The sequence below is a fragment of the Schistosoma haematobium genome, chromosome 7, assembly GCF_000699445.3.
Source record: "Schistosoma haematobium chromosome 7, whole genome shotgun sequence".
NCBI lineage: Eukaryota > Metazoa > Platyhelminthes > Trematoda > Strigeidida > Schistosomatidae > Schistosoma > Schistosoma haematobium.
The window spans coordinates 17,339,413-17,357,374 of record NC_067202.1 but is presented as its reverse complement, the minus strand read 5'-3'; the positions used below and the strand labels follow the sequence as shown (position 1 = coordinate 17,357,374).

At 37.2% G+C, this 17,962-nt stretch overlaps 1 protein-coding gene across 3 annotated transcripts; it reads left to right on the top strand.

Moving 5' to 3' along the window:
- Nucleotides 1–16,624, top strand: MS3_00009732 (uncharacterized protein). Of its 3 annotated transcripts, none has more exons than XM_051218129.1 (11): nucleotides 1–48; nucleotides 5,235–5,313; nucleotides 5,345–5,428; nucleotides 5,512–5,604; nucleotides 5,647–5,729; nucleotides 5,783–5,858; nucleotides 9,629–9,701; nucleotides 12,532–13,391; nucleotides 14,341–14,587; nucleotides 14,694–14,813; nucleotides 16,269–16,624. In XM_051218129.1, the coding sequence occupies exons 6-10, from the start codon at nucleotides 5,844–5,846 to the stop codon at nucleotides 14,777–14,779; spliced, it is 1,281 nt and encodes a 426-aa protein (XP_051064567.1). In that variant the 5' UTR covers nucleotides 1–48; nucleotides 5,235–5,313; nucleotides 5,345–5,428; nucleotides 5,512–5,604; nucleotides 5,647–5,729; nucleotides 5,783–5,843; the 3' UTR covers nucleotides 14,780–14,813; nucleotides 16,269–16,624. The 3 variants fall into 3 exon arrangements, with proteins under 3 accessions (XP_051064567.1, XP_051064569.1, XP_051064568.1); XM_051218128.1 differs by having other exon boundaries at nucleotides 5,353–5,428; nucleotides 16,269–16,536; XM_051218127.1 differs by having other exon boundaries at nucleotides 5,783–9,701; nucleotides 16,269–16,536.
- The last annotated feature ends 1,338 nt before the right edge of the window (nucleotides 16,625–17,962 follow it).

Genomic DNA, 17,962 nt, shown 5'->3' with positions numbered 1-17,962 from the left:
AAGTATTTTGCCGCGGTATTCGGTAGTTGGGGATGAAGGCGTTAATTGGTTTGTTTGCATTTGTCAGGACTTACTTAATGCATCATCTGGCATTATTGCTGCATGTTCTGTATATGTAAAAATATCTTTTATTTGTCTAGCGACATATATTTATGAGTTGCACCTCCTTACTACACAAATCTGTTTAGTTGGTCTGCTCCGTGAATATGATTATTATTGTGTTCAAATGCTGAGTAATCAAATGAAGATCAATAGTTAATCCTACATTACACTAATCTGGACTTATATACCTTTACTCTTCGTAAGCTTGGAACTTCCCAACCATCGAGTCAATGTATACAAATAGCCGGTTTGTGTAAAAACCTAGTCCTCAGTAGTAAGGAGAGGAGATCTATAGACCTTTATTAATCCTTGCAGTTTTTAATACTGTGGAGGTTCAATCTCGTTTTGAATATATCAACAAAAGGTGCTGATATTACTTGTTCCGGTAGTGTGGTAACTCGAACTGGTGTACGTACATACGGAGTTCTACGTTGTTACTGACTGAATTCCAGTAATTTACTACTCGGTACGAGAAACGTAACTCCAGACGTAAAAGATTTGATCTCGGTTTTCTGGACGTTCTTCGAATGTCCTCTCAAATGATCAGTCCTAGATGGAAGTAAAAGATAAGAGCGCCGTGACCTTGAAATCCCTCAAACACTTCTGATTGGCTCGTCCATAAATTAGAGTCCTACCGACATGTTAATACCAAGGTCATCGTTCAGTATACGATAAGCTGATATTAGGTCACCCCGTATTCTACGGTATGATAACGGAAATAAGTTAGGGTGTCCCAGTCTGTCTTCATAAGATAGGCCACATAAACCTTTTACCATCTTAGTACCCCGTTGTTGGACTCTCCAGCATACCTGCTTCATACTTGATACAAGGACTCGCTGCTTGAATCCCATATTTTAAATGTGGTCGCACGTAAATCGGGTATAATAATCTAAACATTTCACCTAAATACTGGAAAGACCTACGAATAGACCATAGCACCCTATAGCCTTTCGCAGCATCAGCCTTACAGTGGCTAGTGGTTTTAAGACCATTGCTTAATATGACTCCTAAATCTTTATAGTTTCTTACTTTGGGTAGCACGAATCCACATATTGTGTAGTGATACGAATCATCATAGTTATTTAATTGCATCACCACACTCTTGTTAGGATTTACTTCTAGTGACCACCTGTCCAACCATGACACCAATGAGCTAAGATCATCCTGTAATACTATTCTATCCGACATACTGTGTATGGGTATCCAAATTTTTATGTCATCAGCGAAGAGCAGAACGGATGATTTTGCTACAGTTGGCAATTCCTTTACATAAAGTAAAAAGAGAAGAGAACCGAGGGTTGTACCTTGGGGAACTCCGCTTTTTACGGTTACCCACGGGGAAAGAGCTCCATTAACCCTTACCCTTTGTCTCCTGTCATGGAGGGAGTTACTTATCCAATCTACGACAGTTTAATGGATTCTAAAACGTTCCAGTTTGGATTTAAGACCAGAATGGGAGACCTTATCTAAGGCCTTATTTAGATCTATGAAAATCACATCCACAGGAGTATTCCGATCCTTTGCCGCAGCCCAATCTTCTCGTGCAATGAGAAGATTTATCAAGCAAGATAGGCCTTTCCGAAAACCATGTTGTTCCCTGGAGAAAAGATTATGTCCTTCAACATAGTTTATAACAGATATCCGAATGATTTTTTCAATCAGTTTTACAACCGCACTAGTCAAGCTAACGGGTCTATAGTTACTGACTTTTCTGTACTAGAAATTTATGCTTAAGCAATCGGTGATATCACGCGTAGGAAATACCATTAAGGATGGGCCATACAGTTGACTCTATGATAAATGTGGGATCGTTTTAAAATTATGGTCTCCTGGTGACAAAAATATTTTTTACCCACAATTTATTGTTAGGAAGTACACTGATTTGCAACTTTGATCGTAAACTGGTACGAATATAGTAGAGGTATTTGTTTGGGAAAACTAGTAGGTGAGCCTTTGACATTAGGTGTCAGAAAAATGGATAAAACTCGTACATACAAATCAAGTGATTTGTGTGACGCATGTGTACTCAACGGTCCTTTGTACCAATATTTATATGTTCAAATAAATAAATAAAGCACGGTAAAGGGTTATAAACTTATAAATGCCCATTGATGGTGTTAAATTAACGTATCCTCTCAAAAATCTCTTGCTCTGTACTATGAATCACTTACTCGCATTCCCTGTCGCATTGGTTAGAACGTGCTAAAGTTTTCGGGTCTTCCAAGTGTATAGTTTACCTTTACCTGTGAAACTTCAGGACCTGGCGTGGAGCATTGACGGGTCTGCTAATGTTTTAGGATTTCTTAACCCAAATCCTAATAGGATCTGTTTTAAAACCAAAGAAATATTCTGAACAAGGACTCCTCGTATGGCTGCTTATACTCTTTCTTGGCAACCTTAGGACTCTAGCAACACTCCTTTAAACAGTCCTACACATCTTCACCATCATTACCGTAACCTCTTGTAGTGGGGCCAACGAAGCAGTGTTTCAAAACAACTGTCTTATGATCGTATCCAAACCTTTGATGGCCCTTGGAGGCTCGCCAGTCACCGGTATATATCATAGTTCCTGGTCATTTTTGAGTTAGTTGGACCAAAGTCTCGGCCAGGCGACTTTAAATCTCTCCAATCTTTTAATTTCCTCTATCATACTTCTGCCGAATGCCCTGGTACGGGCGAGGGTGTGAAGAGTCTGTTCTCTAAATGCTCTCACACGAGTACATGTGCATAGCCATTGTCAAGGAAGTCCTACTCATTGTCTTCTCGCAGCAGGAGTGTTGTCTACGAAATTGAGAGAACAAAAAGCAAATGTCCACTGGGGACTTAAACCGAATTGGTGGGTATTGAGGACCGATCTCGGCGAGTTGTAAAAACTTGATTCCAGGCCAATGATACGCAGGTGCTCCAGGATCATTTGGGAAAAACTGTGTAAATCTATTCTTGATCACTGACTACTACCATGTTACTACATCTCCTAACGTTGGTTCACTGTCTTGTGGGTTAGACCTCTAGGTCAAAGGGTCGAGTGGTGAGCTCCTGAGAAAACCACCTGCCTCTGTCTAGTCATTTGGGCAGTATCCCAGCCCTCACGCAAATCAAATGACGAAGTATGTCGCATATTTATTTAGCACCCCCTTGTACCAATGGTTTTGCGCTTAAATAACGAAAAGTAATACATGAGTTCCATCTTTTGCTGACACCCGAACAACGAGGGCCCCCGTAATAATTCTCCTAAACATACCCCCCAAGACACCACTGTAGCAGTCATTAGTCCTTCCACTACAGCCTGCGTGTCTGTCATCGAGTACACAACTAAGAAAATTTTCCGCAGTCTTAATTTAAACAAACGAGTAACTGCCCGGTTTTAATAGATTTTCTGCAACAGTAGTTATGACTACAATCATACACCATTATATTTTCTAACAACCTCCTGGTTTGTAAACAGTTTGCACGTTCACCATGGACTTGACTGTTTAGATTACATTGCATCCTGGGTCAGTTACTCTGATCACAGGATGTTACCCATATATCCTTATCCAAAAATAGTCAATGCCATTAATAAACAGGTCCGATAGAAGTATCTCGCGGGAAAGTGTTTGTTGCCTAAGTCATATTACTGGGGGCTTGTATTCAAACACTGTTAGTCAATCTTCAGTCGATGTCAAAGTGTTACTTAGGCCATTTCTTTAGTATTTACTAGGCGATAACCTTACAGCAACGACATATTTTATTACGAAATTTAGGATGGCTTTAAGACATTTTCTAACCTAAAACTAACTCTAGGGCCAAGAAATATTTGTCTATAATGGGGTCAAGTGACTTTTTCAAGTCGAAATATATGCTTAACGAAGTATTAATGAGATTTTTGTTCATGGAGTTGGTATGTAATTCAATCCTGACGAAATCAACTGTTTTATCTAAATTCTGACTGGTTTATTCCTCCAGTTAGTCACTTCTAAGAATTGAAATTTTTAGGTGTTCCAATTATTTGTCTCAAGTGTCGCCAATAAACACATTTTTTAAACACTAAGTGTTCTAAAACATTTGATCTCGGCTTTAGCTGTAGTTAATTCTGAGTTTTCGAATATCCGACTAAGCGTAGACTCAGCTGAAAATGCTACAACATAGTCCTCTCTCTTATTACTTTTCAGCTTCTTAATAATGCTTAAAATCGATGAGTCTGTCTGCCTTTAAGTTAATAGGTGGCAAAGTTAACAAGACTAAACCCTATTAAAACTCCTTAAACTTAGACTTCCAGTTTCCTAGTTATTTGAATTAAATTGAGACTATTGGTTTTATATCTGTTTCATTATCTACTGGTTAATACAGCTGAATATAGGGAATCCATTGATGACTTCCTTGGCGTAGATTCTCAACAAACAGTATAACCAGCTTCTCCACAAAACCTCATAGAAATTCTAGTAAAAATAGTCAGTAGCATTCATGGAATTTATTTATATTATTTATTTAAACACATAGATAATGGTACAAGAGGACACCAAATACATACGCGCCACATAAATCTCATTTGATTTGTGTGAAGGCTGTGATACTCCTCGGATGCCCAAACCGAAGCAGGTGATTTTCTTAGGGGGCCACACTCAGAGACTGACCTAAAGGTCTGATCCACAAGGCAGTGGAGCATCGTAAGAAGATGCAATCCCATGGTAGCCGGTGACCATCAATTGGTTCATACGCCATTTGTTCCCTTAGGGTGATGGAGCCCATGTGCACCATTGGTTTGGAATGAGGGTTTTCCAACTCTCCTAGATGGATCCTCCGTAACTACCAACGCGGTTAAAGCACCGGGCATTCGCTTTTCGTCCTCCCAATTTCGTAAACAACACCCATGGTACAAGGAGGCAGTAAGTAGAACTTCCCTGGCAGAGGCTATATACGCGTGGCCATGTGAGAGCATTTCGAGAAAGAAAGCTAACTCTCCCCACTCTCGGTCATATCAGGGCATTTGGGGGGCATTCATACAAACACTTCTTAAAACTTTCCTGTTCCTTATCTTTAAAAATTGAATACACATATAAGTTCTATATAACTATTTAGTGTGAATTGCAATGAATACCCTTACATTTCTTTGATACTTATCATTTGTTTTTTCCTTCATTTCTTTAACACAGAAAAGTGTACATCAGAAAAAAATACACAAGATAATTGGGATTTAATTTTAGAAATTTGTGAAAAATACGCTAAACAAGAGTAAGAATTTTTTTCATTTTCAATTGTCTAGTTACATAGGCCAGCAATTTGTATTCAAACAATATGTAAACGAATATTTCATAAAAATCCAAATGTATCTATACGATCTATAACAGTAAGTAAACTATAATATTTATACAAATGAATCCCTAACTCCCCCTCTCTCCCCTCCCTCCCCTTCCCCCCCCGAAATGAAAGTTATTAGATGCATGCAGTAAAAATTGTGGTAAACAATTTAATCGAGAATTAGCTTCAAAAGATTTTTCACAATTAATCAAGAAAAATTTTTCGGTAATCATAATTCTGATTTTATTCAAAGTAACTTCATTGTAGAGTTTACAACGTATTCCATCTATTAAATTAATTGATATCTTTGAAAAATGGTCAATTGAATTTAAAAATGATTCAGAATTAGCGTATATTCTCTGATTATTCATTCGAATAGAGTTTTTTTTTTCTTCATTTTTAGATTAGCAGCTAGTTTTTATAATTGGGTTAAAACTGAATATCCAGATCTTGTGAAACAAGCAATGAATGAAAGACAAGTTAGTTTAAGAGAATATTCCCATGAGATTATAATCATTTCATATATATTACTTTTTAACAAACGAATTCTTTCTTCCAGTACTATATCCATCCTTATATTCAATCTTTCTATTATATATTACCACCACTGAATTATCTACTTCTATGAATCCGGTGTTCATTTTGCTGTGCTAATGGGGTATGACAACTTAGAGTGATGCATATATTTGCCTGCTCTTATGTTGTAGCTGACTGACTGTTCCTGTAGTGTCATGTTTATTTATATACAACTATTTTAGTAATATCTCGGTTGTTATGTGTTTTGTTTTTCTTCACACAAAACATCTCTACAGACGAATAAAAGAAACTGGAATTAATAAGTCAAGTGTAAGTCAAACTATTTCGGAAAAAGGTGACACTCTCATCTGCTCTTAGTCCAGACGTTTAGAACGATGGGCGGAACATTTTAGGGAACAGTTCAGCTGGCCTTCAGTGACTCTACAACTACCCTCCATTCCTAGACAGTGTGAATGGAACATTGAAGTAGGTCCCTCAACTCTAGCTGAAGTTCAAAAGGCTATAGTTAATCTGAAACGAGGAAGGGCAGCTGGTCCAGATGGATTGGCTCCAGAGGTCTTTAAGGATGGTGGTTCAATTTTAGCGATTACGTTGACTAATATTTTAGCTAAGATCTGGGAGTTAGACGTTGTCCCACCTGACTGGTCACAATCACTTATCGTCCCAATATATAAGAAAGGGTCAAAATCATCCTGTGACAACCACAGAGGGATTAGTTTAACTAATATAATATCTAAAATACTAGCCTTGATAATTATCAGACGCCTAACTAAGACTCGTGAACTGTAAACACGAGGGAACCAAGCTGGCTTCAGACCTGGTCGTGGCTGCATCGACCACATATTCACCATTCGTCAGGTTCTAGAGCATAGGCATACTTATCGGCGTCCGACAATGGTGGTCTTTCATGACTTAAAAGCAGCATTTGACTCTGTAGACCGCGAGATTCTGTGGCAGTGTCTGTCATTGAAAGGCGTACCTCAGAAGTACATAAACCTTGTAAAGGCTCTTTACTCGAACACTACTAGTCTAGTCAGAGCTTATGGCGAACTGTCATCTGCTTTTGCAACCTCAAGTGGTGTCCGTCAAGGCTGTCCACTTTATCCATTTTTGTTTAACTTCATCATAGATCTACTGATGGGAATAACTTTCTCGTCGACTGAGTTCTCGGGTATTGATCTCCTTCCAGGAAGTCTACTTATCGACATAGAATACGCAGATGACATAGTCCTGTTTGGTGAAGACGCTGATAAAATGCAGTCTTCTGGTAGCACTAAGGAACAATGCCAGAATGTTTGGGATGCGCTTCTCTTCCTCTAAATATAAGTTGTTGCTTGAGGACCGGTCTGCGTCAACACCTGAACTAAGGATAGAGAGCGAAGTAGTCGAACGCGTTGACAATTTCACTTATCTTGGAAGTTTGATCAGCCTTAATGGGTTGGTGTCTGACGAAATCTCAGCACGGATTCGAAAAGCACGTTTGACTTTTGCCAACTTACGTCACCTATCGTGAACGCTAGGTATTCGTCTATCAATTAAGGGACGAGTATACTACGTAAGTAATAGTGAGGTTAGACGTAGAGTATTAGGGAATGATGATAGTAAATCAGTTGATAAGGTTGTGAATCTTCATCGACTGAGATAGTTGGGCCACGTGCTGCGTATGCCTGAACTCCGATTACCATGACGTGCAGTGCTGATTAGTGTTGGAGATGGATGGAAGAAAGTTAGGAGTGGCCAAACCACAATGTGGCATCAGTGCTTGAGGTCACTAACTTCTAGTCTTAGCCATGTTGGTAAATGTAGACTACTTGGTTGTGGTTCGCGTGACTATCGTAACCAATATTTGGAGACTCTTGGTGACATGGTTCAGAATCAATCACAATGACGTAGGTGTATACACTCTCTGTCTTCCCTTAAACTAAGTGATTAAAATTGCTTCATATCTTTATGCGTACTATTTCTTTCTTCCTGTGCTATATCCTTATACCCAATCTTTCTTTTATATATTACCACCATTGACTTAAAAACTCCTATGAATCCAGTGTTTATCTTGTTGTGCTAATGAGGTGTGACCACTTGTACTGATGCATATATGTGCCTGATCCTGATTTGCAACTGACTGACTGAGACTGATTTTAAGTATGTTTCGGTAAAGTTCAATAGTGAATTATTGTCGTAAGTGGTTATCTCAAGTTGTGTTCACTAAACTTGATATGGCAACTTGAGCTGGCGTACATTTATCCCTGGGTTTACGCTGACTGACTGACTAACTAACTAACTGAAGAGGCCTACCGTCAGTTACTATTTACCTTCCTTATTGATCTACTACAAATGACAGTCTCTTTTCAACATTTAGTGAACTGCTTTTTAGCACTAAATCATTGTAGCCTATCAAAAGTTCATAACGTATCTACTATTAGGTGTAATCTCTAGCAAAATTCCGAATTTCCAATACTTTAAATAACAATATAAGCATATCTAAGATACATTTCTTACCTTGAAAACTGAAGAATATTGTCTCACAACTAACCTGAATCACCATCTAGTGTAACAGTAATAGATGAAATCATTTAGCGAATATAGATCACTTTACTCACCAGAATCTTAATGAATGCCCAAAAGTTGGTCAGGTTTTTACTAACATCATCCATTTCTAACATCTAAAATATCCAAATACTTATCGGAAGGTAAATGTATTGCACAGTAGCATACATTTTTCTCACTCTATTTGTACAACATAATCATTGAATAATGAAGGTAATCAAATGTTTTTGGAGGTACCTAATCGTAAATGTCACGTTATATTCATCTTACTTTGATCACTAGTATAAGGTATCTTTTTGGGAAATCTTATGAATACTCAATTGTGCATTTCTCCTACTGCTGTAATTAATCGTTCAAGCTACGAACAAGCGAGTGTAGAAAAGCACAACTTGATTGCGTATCCTAACCATCCGTGTTTAATGTTAGTTAACAGCTGTCAACAAAATATCACGGATTTGTAATAATATTATGATCGGATATTGTCGATGCCATTTTTCAAGTTCCAGTTATGGAAATTGTTATCTCTTGTAATCGCTAATGTGTTTTGGCTCCAAATACTAATTGTTATCACGTGCTATATTCTCAAATCAAAATTCAAACTCTCGATTAGTTCAATTATATTGCCGGTAGAACCGGTGACCTATTGACTAATTGACCAATGAACAACAGCGATACCTTAACGTTTATTGGTCCTCGAGCTCCTCCAAAGTCAGTTGTCAATCAGAATATGCGAATAATAGGTAGATTATGACTCAAAGCACACAATCATCTACTTGAAGTGCTTAACCACATAGTACATAAAATAAGAAATCACACTTTAATCACAATCATACCCAAAAGTAGTAGAGGGTGAAGCAAAAAGTACATAATTAACAATAACTAAAGAATGATAAAATGTATTATGACAGTTGATAGATGCACTGAATGTTTAAAATACGAGTAATATAGAGATACGATGATAAATTTATCAACTAGTTACGCAATAAAAATATAAATCATTCAAAAAATAGCCTTGAAAGTTCTGACTTTTTCCTATATTCGTCCTGTTATTCATAGAAACAATCTATTGTGTGTTGTAATGCATGTCTTCACCATACTGATTACTTTATTCGTAAAGGAAGTATACGACATAATAATTATCTCTCCTAGTATTTTACTTTAACAGATAGTTAAACATGGTCCTTCACGCCAACATGTTGCACAATTACAAGCTAAAGAAGAAGAAGATCTAGCACAAGGTAAATAACTTTTATATTATAAACTTCATTTGAATAGTTCCCCCTTATTATATATTATCATCCTATTTACAATAAACTTTATCTTTGTATATGTGTAAAAATGTTCAAAGCTTATTATTGTGGACCGCCGGGTGGCTACTCTAATTTCTACCGACTGACCAACTTCAGATATCCCAATACGACCCCCATACTGTTCCCAATCTCCAATATATCAGAACACGAACCGTAGATGAAAATTGTTTATGGGGTCAGGAGAAGAATAAGAATTTACAGAAAAATGCATATTTATACAGTTAGGACTACCGTGAATATTGACCAATAGGAAAATGACACCATTTCACGTTCAAGGATAGCATTAGACTTAACAGGATAATTTTTAGGATATTTTTCTGAATATCCCAACACTTATCAACACAAAGAAACGTCTAAGTTACAGATTGTTATGCTGCTCAATAATTTGAGAAAAAATGAATCAGTTGAAATTCTGATTTATTCTTCTCAAGTTCAAGTATGCTAGTTCGTCTATCGACTAATTGCTTAACTTGATAAATGTCTAGGCTATTATGAGTTAACTTTGATCACTAATGAAGTAGTCTTAACTTATTTATTTGTTTTATTTTAACACATATATATTGGTACAAGGAGGCACCAAATACGTATGCGCCACACAAATCTCATTTGATATGTGTGAAGGCTGTGATACTGCCCGGGTGCCCAAACCGAAGCAGGTGGTTTTCTTAAGGGGCCACACCCCGAGCCTTCGACCTGAACGACTGATCCACAAGGCAGTGGAGCATCGTAAGGAGATACAGTCCCATGGAAGCCGGTGACCAACAATTGGTTCATACGCCATTTGTTCCCTCAGGTTACTGAAGCCCATGTGCACCATTGATTTGGTTTGGGATCCGGTTAAAGGGCCGGACATTCGCTTTTCGTCCTCTCATTTTCGTAAACAACACCCCCTCCACGAGAAGGCAGTGAGTAGGACTTTCCTGGCAGAGGCTATATACGCGTGGCCATAAGAGAGCATTTCGAGAGGGAGAGCGGACTCTCCCCACCCTCGGCCATATCAGGGCATTTGGGGGCAATCTTAACTTATATAAGTTTTAGAACGTATACCCTTCTTCTAGCCCAGTTTTCAGTTTGATAGTTAAATATATAACATGCAATAAGGCAGTTGCATTTCTTATATTAATCTCTCATTACGATAGTATGGAATTATTTCCTGATCTGTACATCAACATAAATGATAAATTACAGCACAGGCATAACTATATCAAAAGTGAAAGTAAGAAAAAGTTAGGTCACTAATCAACTATAACTAAGGAATAATAAATTATACAACGATAATTAATGGATCCATGAATAGTTTATAATTATTTTAATGTAGAAGGCAATAATAACACAGTTATCTAATTATTATGCAATAAAAATGTGAATGATAATCCGCAAATTAGTTCCAATGTCTTCAATATTCAATCCGTTATAACACAAATAGTGTCTTCCTTGAACTCCAGTATTCTTTCATTCATATACCTATTCACTCAGTGTTTCCAAAGATTTGGGGGCCCCCAAATTCCCTGGTACGGCCGAGAGTGGGGAGAGTCCGCTCTCACATGGCCACGCGTATATAGCCTCTGCCAGGAAAGTCCTACTCACTGCCTTCTCGTGGAGGGGGTGTTGTTTACGAAAATGAGAGGACGAAAAGCGAATGTCCGGCCCTTTAACCGGATCCCAAATCAATGGTGCACATGGGCTTCAGTAACCTGAGGGAACAAATGGCGTATGAACCAATTGTCGGTCACCGGCTTCCATGGGACTGTATCTCCTTACGATGCTCCACTGCCTTGTGGATCAGTCGTTCAGGTCGAAGGCTCGGGGTGTGGCCCCTTAAGAAAACCACCTGCTTCGGTTTGGGCACCCGGGCAGTATCACAGCCTTCACACATATCAAATGAGATTTGTGTGGCGCATACGTATTTGGTGCCTCCTTGTACCAATATCTATGTGTTAAAATAAATAAATCCAAAGATTTAGTATTTCTTTTTATCACTCCTACTAAACTATTCCAATCACTTGTTATTTTTTATTTCATCTTGCTAATCTCGGGTATGGGGAACTTGGGCTAACATATATGTGTCAGGTTCCATATTGATAATATCTGTTTGTTTACATCATTTTGACTTTTACCACTTATTTTTTTCAATAACTAAGAGTTTCACAACCATTTCGTTGGGTATAGATAACCTGGTTGGTGTTCATGTGACCTGAAACGAAAAAGTTCAAAATCGTTGTCAACAGAGCAGGTGCATTTACTCTTATCTCTTGGAGCCCAACATCTTATGGCTTTTTTTACAACTACTGATACTGTTAGTGATTCTTGATAATATTCTCTTGTTGGGCTATTGTAATGTGACAAATTAAGTTGACGCACACATATGTCAGGTTCTATATTACATATGACTGACTGAATAATCTTCTTTTATTTGTGATTAGATTTTAGTAGCGATAAACACTATCTGAACATTCTTACACTGTCATTCTAAGCATTTGAATACTGCATTGTATTAGCTTCATATAAAACTGTGTCATCCATGTACTTCCGGTTAAAATGATGCGGGGTCCTCAGATAGACAGTCAATCTGTGGATATTCATGAATAGATTTGCAGAAAAATGTTAATTTAAAATTGATCAACGCTAATGCTCAGTTTCATTATATGCTGTACACTACATTTTTTGCAAACAATGATATTTGGTCTTCTGTCAGAAATAGATATGTTGTAAATTTTTTAATCCCAGTTTTACGTATCTCTATTTATTCTTTCAATAGCTATTGCTTTATCACTGAAAGATACTGACAGTTCAACACCATCCCATCTAAACAAACAATCTGTTACCACTTCAAATGAGAAGTCTAGTTTATATCCTTCCTGCTCTCAACTTCCATTTAGTTCACTTTCAACTTATTCGACATCAGCATCATCATCAAATGCCTCTAAAACAACTGCTCCTCGCAATTCAAAGGGACAGGTAAGAGCATTGTACGACTTTGAAGCAGCTGAAGACAATGAATTATCATTCAAAGCTGGAGAGCTTATTCTACTCTTAGATGATTCCGATGAGAACTGGTGGCTTGGAAGCAATAATCAAGGTCAAGGTTTATTTCCTACTCAATTTGTCAAACGTGAAACTGAACTTGATGGAGTAAATAATGTCAAATCAAGTTCAAGCGAAGTTTCTCACAATACAGATGTTAAAAAGAACCAATCTACCAAAAAAATTGTCCCTCAGCTAGATGAGAAAAAAATCGATGAATGTTTACGTCTAATTACAACTGTAGATCCTACTGGTGAATTTCAACAAGATCCACCAGAATTAAGTCAACTTGAAGCAGAATGTATAGCAATGGTCCCACTTGTTGATCCTGAATTAAAATTAGTTGATAAAGAAATTATTATGCTTACAGAATTAAATCAACGTTTATTAGATGCATTTCAATTGTATCATGATATCATGTCACGTCAGAATCCGTCAAATGCTTATTATACTGGAATGTCCAATACTATTGCTAACACCACGACTAACCCAATAAATCCAACAATCCCTTATTTACCACCAAATACTGCGAATATATATCCATACACCCAGCCAACATCGTCGATGACTAAATCTGCATCTGCAGTACCTATGGTATGTATGTACTATTTATTCTTATTATTACGTGATCACCTTGGTCCATAATTCACTTGTTCATTTTTATTGCTATGTAACTAGTTGAGCGACAGAAATATGATGTTTGTTTTTGTTGTTGTCATGAGTGTTGACCTATATATTGTATTATTTTTAATGGGAATTTATTTATATAACTGATGGATATATCTATCAATGATCTTCAAAATCATCACACTGAATACTAGATATTGTAGAGGTTCTGTTTGATTTGAGAGTGAAAGATCGACGAATTGGAGTCGGGACTTCACCAAGTCCTCAGGTATAGCTCAGGGTGTGGATAATCCGCTCTCCCTCTCCAAACGCTCACATAGCCATGCGTACGTACATGCCCCATTCACTGACTTTTCACAGCAGGAGCGTTTCTTACGAAATTCAAAGGGGAAAAAGCAAATTTCCAGTGGGGGCTTAAACCGGGTTGATGGGTAAGGAGGATCCATCTAGAAGAGTTGAAAAAGTCTTTGGTACGGCTTTTAATAATAGTGCTTTAGAACCTCGCGGTTAACAGAGTCGAACCTGCCATAAGGTCAAAGAATACCACTATAGTTGGTCGTCGGAAAGTATGTCTGTGTTTCAAAACCTGGTGAAGAGTGAATATCTAGTCAATACAACCATGTCTGATACTCAGGTCGGGTACAAATTGACGATAAACTGCACTTCTAACAGTATTATCCTTGATGTTATGTCACAATCATCATGTTCATTCAATTTAATAAACGATTATCTTCATCCATATCTTGCTCAGCATTATGGTTCTTCTATAGTTTTGCAACCACCTTCATGATTGTACGTCTCTTCAATCTTTAAAAAGAACTTTGTGCTTTTTATTCAAAGCACGTTATTCTATGTTGAATTCCTCCATGACTAACTCAGTTGAATGATAAAACATTTTTCACATATTATCTTTTAGAATGGATTCACTATGCCAACAGATTTGAATGGAACTGTGATGTTCCCTCCTACTGACTCTTACCCTATGTCAACTGGAATTTATGCGAATCCACAAACAGAAAATTTCAGTGGTAATCTTCATAGTGGTCAAATATCATCTCAACCCTTTCCTGTACAGCAGTTTTATGAATCAAATCAAATAGTACCTCCTGATGTTGTTACACAACAAATGCAATCATATCCATCTGGCAGTAACAATTATGGAGGTAGGTATAAAGAGTATACGTGTGTTTTAAAAATCGCTTTCTTCCGTTCCCTCTCTCTACCCCTTCCATCATCCTCATCCATCTCTTTCTTTTTTTCCTAATGTAGTTCCAATTTATCCAATGAATGATTCTCAATCTATGGTGTATACAGATCAATCAAACAACACCCTCTCAACTCAGAGAAAACAATAACAACCGTAGGTTTCATCTAGTTTCATAAAAAATGGTAAGTTTTATGTTTGTTTTTTTTCATTTCAATGTCAGTCAGTCAGTCAGCTACAACGTAGGACCAGGCACATATATGCATCGGTCCAAGTTGACATACCACATTAACATAACAAGATGAACACCAGATTCATAAAAGTAGTTAATTCAGAGGTGGTGGTAATATATAAAAGAAAGATTGTGTATAAGGATATAGTAGAGGAAGAAAGAATTAGTTCGTATAGCTCATTATACCAGTTTCTAATGTATGACCATAATGTGGATTTTCATCTCTATCATAAACTTAAACTGTTTTCATAGTTTTATTTTATCGTACTGTCGTAGAGCGGTGACTTAGTGATTAAGGCGTTCGACTTTAGTTTAAACTCCTCTCCACCTACTTCAGTTTGTTCAACTAGGTTGTAGTATCGTTAACTTTTACATTTAGAGTGTAGCTCATTTTCAAGTACCTGGTCAATAATTAATACTGCTATTTAAATAAGATAATGATGAAACTCACTATGAATAAATTCTATTTTATCGTTCATTGATATCCTAAACAGAAATGGTGTGTTTCAGATCTGATTAAGTTTCCCTATTTATTTAAATACATGAACATTGATACACTGAAGTACCAAAATATCATATGCACCACACAAAGTAATTATCACTAAATTTGTGTATGGGCTGGGATAATGCCCAGGTGCCCAAACCAAGGCAGGCGGTTTCCTCAGGGGGGGGGGGCACCAACGACCTAGTCTTTGACCTAGAGGTCTTATCCACAAGACATTGGGCCAACGTTAGTAGGTGCGGTACCATGGTAGTCGGTGATCGAAAATAAGTTCACACACAATTTGTCCCTAAATGATCATGGAGTTCATGTGTATCATTGGTCTGGAATCAAGATTTTCCAACTCTCCTAGATGAATCCTTCTTCTCCACCAACCCGGTTTAAGCCTCCATTGGACATTGGCTTTTTCTCCTCTCAATTTCATAAACAACACTCCTGCTGCGGGAAGAACGTCTTTGGTAATGGGTATGTAGTAGTATGTACGTACGTGTGACCATGCAAGAAAATTCGGCGAGGACTCTTCCCAAACTTGACCTAACCAGGACATTTAGCAACCTAGATGTGCACCATGTTAAAAGTGATAAGCATTTGTGTTCAAATAATCACTGGTTATCGTTTTATGCGTAGTATATCCAGATTAATGAACTAGAAAGGAACGGTTTCACAAAGGATTTTATCCAGGAAGTATGCATTCTACCTCACATCAGTTGTTTGATAATCATAATAACTACCTTTATTGTAAGGGTAAATAAGAATTTACTCAATTGTGTGGTTATTCCTCACTTTTCTCCGCGATATTAACCACCTACCTCATGTTACGTATACATACATCAAATGATCCTTGTTTTTAAACTTTTTCATTAGTATTCCGTCATTAAATTGTAATCGATTTTATTTTCTCTTCAGCTAGGAATCCTGAGAACCATTTTATACATGAAAATGAAAGATATGCTATCAAGACGGGTTTTGTTCTGTTTTTCACAAAAGAAAAGTTTCATTCCTTCGATATAATAAACAAATGATTTCTTTTATAAACAAATACCTTCAGTTAAGTAAGCTCTAATAAACTTTAACCGTTTTCAATTTGTCTTTCATTCTCAACTACTACTCACTAGTAGTAGTTCATCTGTTTGTTTGCTTCTTGTCTGTAAACTTCTATCAAATTATCTTCATTCTATCATTTGTGATTTCATTAAATATAATTATTATAAATAATTGTAATTATTCATTGTACTTCTATAATTAAATGAGATCTCATTAATACCTTTTTATTCAAATGATTCATAATTACAGTGATTAAGATCATGAGTCAATTGAAGCTAGACCACCATGGAAAGCCTGGAAGCACTGGACGGCCATTTTGTCCTACTGTAGGACTCCTCGGCAGTGCGCATCCACAACCTCGCCTCCTGCGAGATTCGGACCCAGGGCCTACTGGTTTCACGCGCGAGCACTAGACCACTGAGCTGGCATCCAACGATGTTAATGTCTAACTTCAACTAATCCACAAAATTGAGCGACACATCCACCATTGTCATCAGTGAGTTACTATCTCACAACAGACCTGGTTGAACTCCACTGGTCACTACTTCTCAATAGGACTCCAGGATATACCTCGTGAAGCCAGTCACTAGTAAGCATATGTTGATTAATATCAGATGGGTTTTGTAGATATTATAGTAATTTCAATGGTTAAGATCATGACTCATGATTACTATAATATCCACAAAACCCATCTGATTCATAATTAATTGAGGTTAGTACTACGGATTGTATGTGTTATCACTTGTATAATATAAGTTTGATAAACGGGTACTGAACACTAGATGGTAAAATTCGATGGATACAATGCGTTTGAAGTGAAAAACAAAAGAAACTTGTTTGTGAGATCAAACTATTTACACAAACTGCAAAAAATGAATGAATTTTACAGAATAGACTACTAGGTAAAAGAATAGGTTTTTTTATGATAATCAATTCCCATGCTTATTATCAGGAGAAGTGAACGTTTTGTGGATCACTTGCTCGCTAATCAATTAAGATCTAACTTGGATTATCTATTTAAACACAAATGTTGGGACAGAGAGGGGTACCAAAATATCTGTACTACATAGTAAGAAAGAGATAGAGAAAGGAAAGTAACCAAAAAGTATAAAAAAATTAGTGATGATAGGAGAAGCATTTCAATTAAGAAACATACAATCATAATGAATTCTTTTAAATAAACAATTTCCTCTCACTTATATGAAGTTACGCCAGGACTGCTACTGGCTTCTATTCTGGGTCATGTTTATTAGCGTCTCAAGCCATTAGATCCGTGAAGAACAAACAGACCTCATACACTGGCCACCTTCGCTTTATACAACCAGTCCGACCATCAACAAATAGTGCACGATGTGGAATCTGCTTGGATGACATTCGTAGTACATATCCAAGCCACCGATTGCCGATGCTTCAAGATTGTGACTCCAATTGAATTATCGTCACTGACTATATCAGATCGGATTCTTGCGTATTAAAACTCCATAAGTAGCTCTTCTAGGGTTACTGTCGATTGCAAGCCCGGGTAAACGAGAATAGTTGGGCAAGAGGTTAACAAC